At 50.9% G+C, this 11,823-nt stretch overlaps 1 protein-coding gene across 3 annotated transcripts in view; it reads left to right on the top strand.

Annotated features, from left to right (window-relative positions):
* Window positions 1-444: 444 nt before the first annotated feature.
* Window positions 445-11,823, top strand: part of MED12L (mediator complex subunit 12L) — a 361,426-nt gene continuing 350,047 nt past the window's right edge. The window contains exons 1-2 of one of the 3 annotated variants that reach the window (XM_069580602.1): window positions 445-726; window positions 2,149-2,375. In XM_069580602.1, coding sequence (XP_069436703.1) covers window positions 2,277-2,375 — 99 coding nt within the window. In that variant the 5' untranslated portion in view covers window positions 445-726; window positions 2,149-2,276. Of the gene's footprint in view, window positions 1,261-2,148; window positions 2,376-11,823 lie in introns of all 3 variants that reach the window. The other 2 variants (XM_069580597.1, XM_069580588.1) reach the window with 2 other exon arrangements.

The following is an 11,823-nucleotide window of genomic DNA, read 5'->3' as shown; positions in this document are numbered from 1 at the left end:
TCAAGAGTTAAAAACTAGTCCCTATCCCCAGTGGCTTATCTACCCCCCGCCCCCCCCCCCCCCCCCCCCCGCCCCTCGGCTTCAACTCATCAGATCTGAGTAGATAATCAGGGTTAACCAACGTCTCCTGAGCACATACAATGTGCCTGGCACTATGCAAAGGCTTTTGGGTTAGATTCCACTCGCACCATCTTATAGAGAATGGAATAGGAGTCTTGAGAATTCCTCAAGGTAGGAGGAACCTGACCCTATCAAGCAAGAGCAATTCAGGAACCCATTCCTCCCAATTCCAAATTGTGCGCAATAGATCAGAAACTTGTGATCAGTTTGCTTCGTGGCTTTGAGCAAGTCACCGGGCCTTCCTAATGTGAGTCGATTTCTCTATCTATAAAAGGGGTACAGTAAAACCTTGTAAGTTTCTTTCCTTTTTTTTTTTTTTTAAAGGACCAGAGACCTTTACTGTCAAGATCGTGGCACGAAGCGAGGGCTCCATAAATGGCAGCCATCATTCCTGGCCAAGCGCGGGCGCATCCTCCCGGGCGCGCCTCCCGCTGGGCCCCTCGGGACAGACCGGGCCCGCCTCCGCGGCTGTAGTCTCGCAGGGCTCGCGGCAGGTGGCCCTGCATCTGGGTGCCCACGCCCCAGAGAGCGGGGAGCGCGGGCGGATTGGATGACCAAGGTCTCCCCTGGAGGATCCCCCCGCCCCACTCCACACGCCCGGCGCAGGTGAGGTTTCCGGCCCAGGCCACGGGGACAGCGACCTTAACAGAGGTCGAGGCGGACTGCCCAGCTCGCGCCGGGAGAGGGGTCCTGGGGACACCCCCTCCCTCGCCCACATTCACCCCAGGGCCAGCCCCGGCGCCCGGGCCCGCGGGCTGCGCGCTCTGCGGCTGCGAAAACCCGGAGAGGCGGATCGGAGCGCGCTCGCAGCCAACTCCTCCGCGGTCCGGCAGCCGAGCTGGGCATGCTCAGTGTGGCCGCCGCGCCGCCGTCCGCCAACTCGGAAGCTCGCGCTCCTCGGCCGTGGGGGCGAGAACGCCGGCGGCGGCGAGCCGGCGTCGTCCGCCGCCCCCAGACAGTGGCAAACTTCGCGGCGTCCCCGGAGCTCGCCCGGGCGAGACTGATACCTTACAAACCAGATCAAATCCAGTCACCTCCCCCCCTCCCGCCGCCCCTCATCCCAACCCGAATCATGGAGGCTGCGGCCGCCGAAGTGCCGCCGCTGCCGGCAGCCCCTGCCCACTAGCCGGGGACCAACAGGTAAACTGTCGGTGGCGGGGGGTGGTGGTGGGGAGGAGCTGCGGTCGGGTGAGGGTGGGGGGCGGCGGGCTGAAGGAGCCCGAGACGCCCGCGGGCTCGCTGCCCCCGTCGACGCTCGCTGCCAACCCTCTTCGCGCCCCCTTCCTTCCCCAGCCCCTGGAGGGGCAGCAAAGGGTTAAGTCGGCCCCGAGCCACCGTGAGCACGGCCCCCTCCAGCCGCCGCGACCGCCAGCAGCGCTGCTCGGCGCCTGCCCGGAGCCGCCGAGGGCACCGGAGCCGCGGATGCGCCACCGGAGCCCGGCGGGCGTCTAGGAGGCACTGGCTGCTTCCCCACCGTCCGCATGCCTGTCCCTCCCCAACCCCCCTCCAGGCCAGTCTCCCTCCCAGCCGGGTCCGCGCCCAGGTGGCGGGGTCTGCGGGGCGCGTGGCGAGCGGGGGAAGGGTCCCTGTCTTAGAAGGAGGGGCGGGGGCGGGCTGCTCCTCAGTCTCTTCTCGGGCTAGGCGGGCCACCCTCGCCTAGGGCGAGCACTTGAGCCACCCGCCTGGGGCGCCAAGAAAAGTTTTTTTCCCACCCCCTCCCCTGTGCCCCTCCCCCATCCCCACCCTGCTCCCGGCAGGGGTGGGTTTGGGTCCATTGGTGAAAAAAGTCACACGTTCCCATCAGCTGCTCCTCCCCCCTGGGGACAGGGTGGCGGGGTGCGGGGGGGCGCGGTGGGTGGAAAGGGAGGTCGGCGCCGCGGAAGACCCCGGCGGACCTCCAAGCTCTCGGGTGGCGGTGAGTCCCGGGGGCTCCAGCGCAGCAGGGTGCCCGCCGAAGGCTGCCCCCATCAGTGCGTGTCTGCGTGCCGGGCAGCGGCAGCATCCAACCTGCTTTATTCCTGCCTGCAGCGCCACAGCGAGTGAGCGAGCGAGGAGGGGGGAGAGGGAGTCTGTCTGCAAAGTGCTGCTCCCTGGTGCTCAGAGGCGGCTGCTCCAGCTCCAACTCTCATTCATTTCGCCGGTTAACATGAGAGATCATGGCCGCCTTCGGGCTTCTCAGCTATGAGCAGAGACCGCTGAAACGCCCCCGGCTCGGGCCGCCAGATGTCTACCCGCAGGACCCCAAGCAGAAGGAGGTAAGGGCGCCGGCGGCCTCCCCGGCAAGCGGGGCTGCGCTCCGCAGCGCTGACCCAGGGCCAAGTTGGCCCAGTGGGCATCGCCGGCGCTGCGGGGGAAGGGTCTGCAGAGAGGGACTGGCGGCGGGGGCCGGACCGGGGGGGAGGTGCTGGGGGGACCCCTGGGGGGCGGAGACCAAGCAGCTGTCAGGCCCCACGCTCCCCTGGGGCGTTCGCTCTCCGGGTGCCGGGTCGCTTCCCGGTTACCGGGCCTTGCGCGGCGCAGCCGGGCGCTTCACCCGGTTCTTCCTTGCGGAAACCCTCTTGCTCCCTCTCTCCCGCCTCTGCCTGCCTTATTTTTCTCCCCGCCGCTTCGGTAAATCCTCGTAAACTTTTTGAAAAATGTTGGAATGCAGTGCCTCCGACACAGGTCTTGGGTTTTGCGCCAGCTGAGCAGGGACGGGGGGGGTGGGGTGGGTTGGGGAAGACCTTTTCTGTTCAAATTTTGCACTTTGGAGTGGAAGTCGGTTTTGTCCAGGTGATGAATATTTAGCTGTTTGAAAGTACTTTTGTCTCCCCTCTTCCCTTTAAAAATCAATTTAACAGGGAAACACTGATTTTCTTCCCCAGAGGTGATTGGCTTAACTGCTGGAGGCTGTTTTGTATATGTAAAAGCAGTCAGGTTACCTTGGAAGGGAATGGGTCCCCGGGTTGCTTGTTTCTTTGAGTGAAATTAGAGAAACCTTCACTCTTGAACTAGCCTCAGTGGCCAGAGTAACCATGGTATTTTGTAGTCATGTATATGTTTGTCAGTAGTTAACAAGTAATTATGTAACAACTCTCCAGTTATAATGATCACCCCTGGCTACACAGTTTGCCCAGGGATTTGCTTTTTTTTTCTTTTTTAAGATCACCTGCTACCCAGCTGTGCTTTGAGTTTGCCAGCTGCAGCCCACCCCTCCTCTGTTTTTTCTTCAGCTAAACATGAGAACACATTTCAGAACTTCTCTTGCTGGGAACCTAAAAAGTTTCTATTAAAAGTTTACAGGGCCACTAATATCATAATAGCTCTCATCCTCTGGAGAAGGGGACAACAGAGGATGAGATGGTTGGATGGCATCACCCACTCGAGGGACATGAGTTTGAGCAAGCTCCAGGAGTTGGTGATGGACAGGGAAGCCTGGCATACTGCAGCCCCTGGGATGGCAGAGTTGGACACACTGAGTGACTGAACTGAATATCACAGAAAGGGCTTTGTAAAGAAGCCGAGGAGGGTCCTTAAGACTTCCCTTTTGATAAATGTATCTGTTTCAATAATAGAGGAAGAATGCTTGTTCTGGTTAAACTGTTCTGTTGATAATGTTTCACAAGGATAACGAGTGACAACTCCTTTTAGAGGTTTAGCATGTTAAACCTGTGGAGTAATTCAGATAGAAGCTGGGAAGGTTTGACAAGTGGTTCTCAGTGGAGGGTTAACTGGAGGACAGGAGTTTGAGATTTTGCAGATTTTCCCCCACCCATCTCTCCCTACTACTCCTACCCAGAATAAAGTTCAATGTTACAGATGGAATAACAAACACTTAACAACTGGGTGTAAAGGAAGTTAATAACAGACATTTGTGGCAGAGGATTATTAAAGTTTTGCCGGGGGTCAGGGACACTGGCTGATTTTCATTATCATGTAATCAATGCTTCATCACATCTTACCAGAGGGCAGCATAATTGATAGCATCTCCCCAGTTAAGAGACTTCTCAGATGGTGCAGTGGTAAAGAACCTGCTTGCCAGTGCAGGAGACGTAAGAGAGATGCAGGTTCGATGTCTGGTTCAGGAAGATCTCCTGGAGAAGGAAATGGCAACCCACTCCAATATTCTTGCCTGGAAAATCCCCCGTGGACAGAGGAGCCTGGCGGGCTACACCGTCCATAGGGTCGCAAAGAGTGGGAAATGACTGAGCAATTGAACACACACTAACACATCCTTCCTCCTCCTGTTTTCTTGTTAAGGAATCGGGACCTGGGATGCCTTGTGGGACTATTTAACATTTATTCCTCAGGTCAACACTCATTCAGAATTGGGACCTCTCTGATTTTGGGAAAAATTAATTTTGGATTTTAGGGTGTCATGACAGTTCATGGAACTCTAAAACTAGAAGTGACCTGAGAGCTCACTTTTTAGAACTTCTTTTGACAAAGTGAGGCCCAGTAGAGTTTACCTGACTCTAGGTGTGTGGTTAAGGGTTAAGCAGCGGAATTGAACCAGCAAAAATGGTGTCTTCTGTCAAGACCAATACTGTGTTAAGGGTGATTTATGCTAAATTGTGTTGTTCTGATGTTATTCCCTTTCCCTGGAGGCAACCAACATTTTATCTCTCTGGAGCAGAGTCAGAGTTATGTGGGGCTGTAGCCAAATTTGAATACAATATGGAACAGGTGCTTGGCTGTTCGGGGCGGGGCTGTGGTGAGCAGTGTTTCACAAGCTTCGGTTATTTATGCCTTGCCTCAAGAGTTCTCTCCCTCCATCACCTGTACTTCCAATTTTTTCTTTTCCTTTTAGGAAACGTCTTCTGTTTCTTAAGCAGTAATTCACAAGACGTCATGGATTTGATGTGATATATAAAAATTCATATGAAATCATGTCTATATCTCATTTAAAATTTTATTTATTTGATATTACATATGATTATTTGTCCTGAAACAAGACCATAAATATTAAAACTTTAAAAACTTCAGTGGAAACCATTGGTGTAGTCCATCAGAGAGACTTGCCCCAGATTGTGGGAAATGCTGACTTTAATATAGGCAGACCCGGATTTGGGTTCTGGTTCAACCTCTTTTCAATTGTGTGGCCTTCGGCAAGCTGTATAACTCCTCGTTTGTAAATTAGTATAATTGTGCTGTTCAGAAAATTTTAAGCACTCTGGTTCTAAACCTATTACATTTTTTGTGAGGAAAAACCCTCCTCTTGGTAAAGCTATTCTTATGACTGTAACTGCAGCTTTTATTGTTGTTAACTGGTGCTAATAGAGTTCTGGAAACTAGTTCCCAGGGGACAGGATGGAAACTTGCATGAAGACCTCCTGCAGAGAAGTGTGTGTGTGTGTGTGTGTGTGTGTGTGTGTGGGGGGGGGCGGTGGGGAGGGGTGAGGGGGGAACTGGAAGCTTTAACTTGCTTGATCAATTGATTCTGTTCATTTGAGAGCTTGCCATGCCTCAGTGCTCCACAGGACTTGAGTATATCTTGTATTAAAATACTTTATCCTCTGTCCTCAAGCCTTGAAAACAGGGCCTGAGAAAACTGCAAGGGCTCCTTGATTCCTCCCCCTCCTCTCTTAAACCCGCCCGTCTTGTCCAGTCGGTTTCCCAACTACGTTTCCAACCACCTGCTGCTCTCCAGCTTCACCAGTATGCTTGACTTCTTTTCTGCTTCAGGCTGACTCTTCTCTGCCCCAGGGCTCCTACACGTGCCACCTGGATCCCATCTGCCTTTCCACCCTCACTGCACCATTCCACCTCGCTCTTCTCACCCAAGCCTGTGGTTAGGAGGGTAAGCTTTGGAGCCAGTGTGCTTGGGTTTGAATCCCGGCTCTGCTGTTCACAATACTTCTTATGCTCTTCGTGCCTCAGTGTCCCCTCTTGCAGACTGGGAGTGAGAATACTTCCTTCTCCGTAGGCCTGTTGGAAGATTATATGGATAATAAACATAAAACACTGAGACCAGAGTAAGGCATGGTTTCAACACCCAAATGTTTGTTGTTCTAAACTCCCATTGGCCTGCTGCTTCATCATTCAGGTCTCAGCCCAGCAACCTCCTCAGAGGCCTGCCTAGTATAAGTATGTAATTTGTAATTATGTATTTATCTGCCTGTTGCCCCCTGCCCCTGGTGGATCAGTTTCTCCAGGGCAGGGACGAGAGCCGTTTAGAAATCACGGAAATACGCAGCGCCTTCTGCAGTTGGTTCCTAGGATGCCTAGGGCGAAGGTACTTGTAGGAATGTAGGCACGAAGTGGGAATGAATGAAGAGAAATCTGGTAACTGAGGGGTGGGTGGGGTGTTAGGGAAAGTCTAGGTTAAAGCAGCTTCCTTGTTTGGAGGCTACAAGGCTGAAACCAGAGGGAAACTGTAGTATTATGAAGGAAGAGGAGTTTTTACTTCTGGGGTAGAAGAGGCCTTAAACAACTGAATAATAGTAAATGTTTTTAGGAAATCAAATTAGTTAGAAAAATAGGTTGGGGCAGCAGTGAGATTTCTAGGCATTGGGAGCCATAGAAACCCTCCAGCAGGGTCCTGGCGGAGGATAGCCTGGTGTGCAGGGACAGGGGCTGCCCAGGAGCGAGGTTTTGGAGAAGGCAATGGCACCCCACTCCAGTACTCTTGCCTGGAAAATCCCATGGACGGAGGAGCCTGGTGGGCTGCAGTCCATGGGGTCACTAAGAGTCGGACACGACTGAGTGATTTCACTTTGACTTTTCACTTTCATGCATTGGAGAAGGAAATGGCAACCCACTCAGTATTCTTGCCTGGAGAATCCCAGGGACAGAGGAGCCTGGTGGGCTGCCATCTATGGGGTCGCACAGAGTCGGACACGACTGAAGCGACTTAGCAGCAGTAGCAGCAGCAGGGTTGGAATGGCTGTGTGGGGATAACGTGTCAAACTCAGCACACCTGTAGGGCTTGTTAAAAATGGATGGCTGGGTTTTTTAGACTGAGTAGGGCTGAGGGGGGCTCCACCTCATTTGCATTGCTAACAAGATCAAGGTGATTGAGCTGCTTGTCCGGGGCTCCACTTTGAGGCACTGACCTAGAGAGAAGGTGGCATCCAGTTCTGCAGGGGCTGGAGAGCTTTTTCCATTGCAGGCAGGGCAGGATTAGATATCTGTCAGTGTATTAGGCTGAGGTTGCAGTAGTTTAGTCTCACAGCTCATCCAGGGCATGGTAGGCTTTCCCCAGAAGGCGTCCCCTCCCTTAGCTCTAAGGGAATGAGATGTCTTAGCCCCTTCCAGTATCTTTCCATCATACTTGGAATAAAACTCAAACTCCTTACCACGTTATGCCTTCAAGGCCCTACCAATCTGTCCTTGCTCACCTCCACAACCACTGCCTGTAGTTAGACCCCCGGGCTCTGCCTCCTGGCCCCATCACTTACTGCCTGTTTGGCTCAGATCTGACCTGTGGGATGGGATAAGATAAGATTTGACCAGTGCTTGGCACACAGATGGTGCTCAGTACTGGTCAGCTACTCTTAGTATGACCCTTCCCTCATTAAATGGTCCCAGGGCTTCCTTGTCCTTAGAATAACATGCACGGGACTCTGCCCTTGGAGGGCTGGCCACTTCGTGACTTGCTTAGCCGCCTCCAGGCTGTGTGGCGGGTCCACCTTTCTCCTCACACGCCCAGCTCCCTGTGTCTGCGTCCTTGTCCCTCGTTGCTCCTGTGGTCATGTTTCTTGTCATTGACTTGCAGAGAATCCTGGGCAAGGGGGCCTTCCTGTGGCCCATCTTCTCTCATCCTTGTTAGTTCACTGTTTTGTGTTAAATAAAAAAAAATAATAATTTTACTAATTTTTATTTCTGGCTGTGCTGGGTCTTTGTTGCTGCGCATGCTTTGCTCTAGTTGCGGTGAGTGGTGGGTGCTCTAGTTGCGGTGCGCAGGCCTCTCATTGCTGTGGTGTCTGCTGTTGTGAAGCACGGGCTCTAAGGTGCTTGGGCTTTAGGAGTTGCGCTCCCCGGCTCTAGAGCACAGGCTCTGTAGTTGTGGACCAGGGATCGAACTCGTGTCTCCTGCATTGGCAGGCGGATTCTTTTCCAGTGAGCCACCAGGGAAGCCCCTGTTAGTGCATTTTGTACTGCTTGTCCGTATTCTCTCCCTTGTCTTCCTTCCACACTAGGATGTCAGCTGCACGGGAGCAGGGGCTTGTCAGTGGTGTTCACAGTTGGGATGAGACTAGGTGCTCAGTAAATAATTCTCGAGGAAATGAATAAAACGCAGAAAGAACTCTTAATGAGCAGTTGTATTTATAACCTGACTGTCCCAATGCTTGTTTTATTTTGGTAACGCCTGTTTTCTTGTTAGCATCTAAAACCCTTAAAACATTAAATGCTTATTTTTAGCCACAGCTGGGGAGGTTGAGGGGAGGGGAGGGAAAATTTGTTTCTCAACGATCTTTGAGATGGGAATGTTGATGAAGTTGCTCGGGAGGAGAGACAGGTTGACCAGTTCCCTGGGGGGATTAAAAGGCAGCGCTGGTTAAAGAGAAAACTTACCCCTGAGATAAATTGACTGGCCCCAGGGCCCCATGATGGTGAAGGAAATGGCAAGCCACTCCAGTAGTCTGGCCTGGGAAATTCCATGGACAGAGGAGCCTGGTGGGCTATACAGTTCATGGGGTCACAGGTGTTGAACATGACTTAGCGACTTAAACCACCACTGCCAGGGCCCCATCATTTACCTCCCGCAATACCAGTGTTTGGGAGGGACGTCTATATTTATGTGGATATTCTGGCCTGAGACCCTTAGGCCAGAACCAGTGTAAGAAGCACTGAGTCAGATTTTCCTGCTGCTCACAGGAGTGTTGCCACCCAAATTTCATGGCAAAGGAACTCAACTGGTTGTCATTTCTCAGGGGCTGCCATTGCCTGCAGGAGCATTGTCAAAGATGCTCCTTAAAACTGCTGCCAGAATGCCCTGCCTCCACTCCAGACCTGCTGAGTCAGAATTTCTGGGAAGGAGGTTGAGGCATTTGCATTTTAAACATGCTTTCTAGGTGATTCCTAAACATATTGAAGTTTTGAAAGCCACTGCTTTAATTTGTGTCTTTACTTGTAGAGACTGTTATAGCCAAACTCCCCCTTAATCCTACCTGCTCCCCGCTATTTGATGTGTTGGAGTCTTTAGATAAATATGCCGTTCAAAGTGTTAGTATAGTGCAAATGCATTTAGCTGCTTTCCCCCCTGAAGTTCTGTTCTGATACTCATGGTTCCCAGCATAGGCTTATTTTCCATCAGCTGTACGTGGTTTATGGCAGACTAGAATTCCATGCCTTGGGCTTGAGATATTCACAGCTCCCTTTTGTGTGCACTTGGCTAAGCTACTCAGTGCTTCACTTCTTGCTTTGTCCCAAGAGCATGTTCTTTGAACATATTGGAGGCTACAGAAGTTTATGTTTGATCATGGGCCTGGGCTTTCAATTAGGCTTTTTGGGAATTTATGTAAGGCTCTTCACTTGGTGAGCAGCCACCATTCTTCAGCCTGGTGGATATTTCACTTAGTCTGGGACCTGTAGATATAAAATGTGATTCCTTAGATGGAAGACCAAGAAGTGAGGTCTGGAAGGCCAAGTGCCTTGAGTGAGCACTAAGTGGGAGAAGATGAGGATGAACGGAGCCCTAGGATTTTAGTTGAGGCAGTTAGCAGTGCCTCTCTTGGCTGTGTGTCTGCCCAGGTGAAAACAAAACAGAGGTTGGAGAATGGAGTAAGTGGAAATTCTAAAGAATTGTGATGGTATTGGGTTGGCCAAGAAGTTTGTTCGGGTTTTTTCCAAAAATGTTGTAGGATAAACCGGAACCAACTTTTTGGACAACCCGATGCTTGTTCTGAAATGCTCTTTTAATGAGGTTCTGAACCCGATTGTGAGACTTCTTGACAGACTAGGCAGGAATTAGAGCAGGTGGAGGGATCCATAAGGAGAGTGAACATGATTAAAGGTTTCCTTTCCCAATGTTCCCTTTGCAGTGATGAGAGGAGCTGGTGGACTTAGCCTGAAGCAGGGCTGACCTCAGGTCTGATTTGGGAAAGCCAGGTGGAGAGAGGCGCCTACCTCCTACACATTCCAGTCTGAGAAGGGAACGTGGAAATACTTGGACTTTTCATTGTCTTTAGAAGATTTCTGAAGTTGGATGATGATGGCAAGGGAGTTCGTTATACTATCCTATTTCTCTGTTTTGGAAAATTTACATTAAATGTCTTATGTTACACAATAAAGTGATTTCTACTTAAAAAATATGCATGTCTACATAATCTGGAAGAATTATCACCCACATGTAGATAATTGCTATCTCTTGAGAATGGGTTTGTTGTTTAGTTGCTAGGTTATGTCCGACTCTATGCAACCCCATGGATTGTATAGCCTGCCAGGCTCCTTGGTCCATGGGATTTCCCAGGCAAGAATACTGGAGTGGGTTGCTGTTTCCTTCTCGGGTGGGGGTCTTCCCCATTCCAAGGACTGAACCCACGTCTCTTGTGTCTCCTGCATTGGCAGGTTGATTTTTTACCACTGTGCCACTAAGAATGGCTTTAGGGGTGATTTTTTTGTTTGTTTGTTTTTTGGTTACTAATCTGTATTCTATGTTGTAACAGTTGATGTGCACTACCATTGTTACTGGAGGATATAACTTAAAGAGTAATTATTAGGTGACTTTGAGTTTACAGGAGTGCAGCTTTGTTGTTGGTTCCAAACCAAGCTAGAGTCCCTTTAGGCAGAGGGATCTTGAGGGTGTAGGTGTAGGCACTTATGACCTGTCAAAGCTGTGATGGGTTGGGGGCTGTTACATGAGCGTTCCAGCCCTATCACTTAAGCTGTGTGATTTGGGGTGCTGTGTCATTTTCCTCAATTATGAGCTGGAGAGGATGATACCTAATCCTGTAGAGTATGGGAAGGAGCACTGTAAACTTAATTGTTACCACATGTTGAGGTATCAATTCAGTGGCGTGCCAGAACAGGCTTATAGCAGCTGAGCATTAAAATTTCAGGAATTTTGTGAGCTGGTTAATATCATGCTGGTGGCTTTAATTTTGGCACCAAGGGAGTATTTACACCAAGGAAGTTGGCAAATACTATAAATTTGGGGGTTTTGTTTTTAGTTTTTTCAGAAGCTGTCTGTGAAGCATTTACCAGCACGGTGCTGGATATGGTTATATTATTCTGTAAGATGTTGTGCCAAAACCAAAAAAACTTTTTGGCCAACCCAGTATGTACCAGGTGCCTTGTTGGCTACTTCACCATCATTCTTATCCCCGTTTCCCCTACCTGCTGCTGCCAATTCACTTTAGTCATGTCTGACTCTGTGCGACCCCATAGACGGCAGCCCACCAGGCTCCCCGTCCCTGGAATTCTCCAGGCAAGAACACTGGAATGGGTTGCCATTTCCTTCTCCAATGCATGAAAGTGAAGTTGCTCAGTTGTGTCCGACTCTTAGTGATCCCATCTACTGCAGCCTAGCAGGCTCCTCCATCCATGGGATTTTCCAGGCAAGAGTACTGGAGTAGGGTGCCATTGCCTTCTCCGTTCCCCTACCTACTTCCCACAGAAAAAAATTTTCCCCTCAAAGCCAAATCCTTACTTTCTTTGCCTCTCCTGCAGCTTGAGGTGACTGAATTCTGGCTAGATAGATTTAATGGAAATCTGCTTTGTGCCTGACTGCTCGGGAAGAATATACTTCTTTGCTGAAAAAAGTACAGGCATGGGAGACAG

The sequence above is a fragment of the Ovis canadensis genome, chromosome 1, assembly GCF_042477335.2.
Source record: "Ovis canadensis isolate MfBH-ARS-UI-01 breed Bighorn chromosome 1, ARS-UI_OviCan_v2, whole genome shotgun sequence".
Lineage (NCBI taxonomy): Eukaryota > Metazoa > Chordata > Mammalia > Artiodactyla > Bovidae > Ovis > Ovis canadensis.
This window is presented reverse-complemented; position numbering and strand designations above follow the sequence as displayed.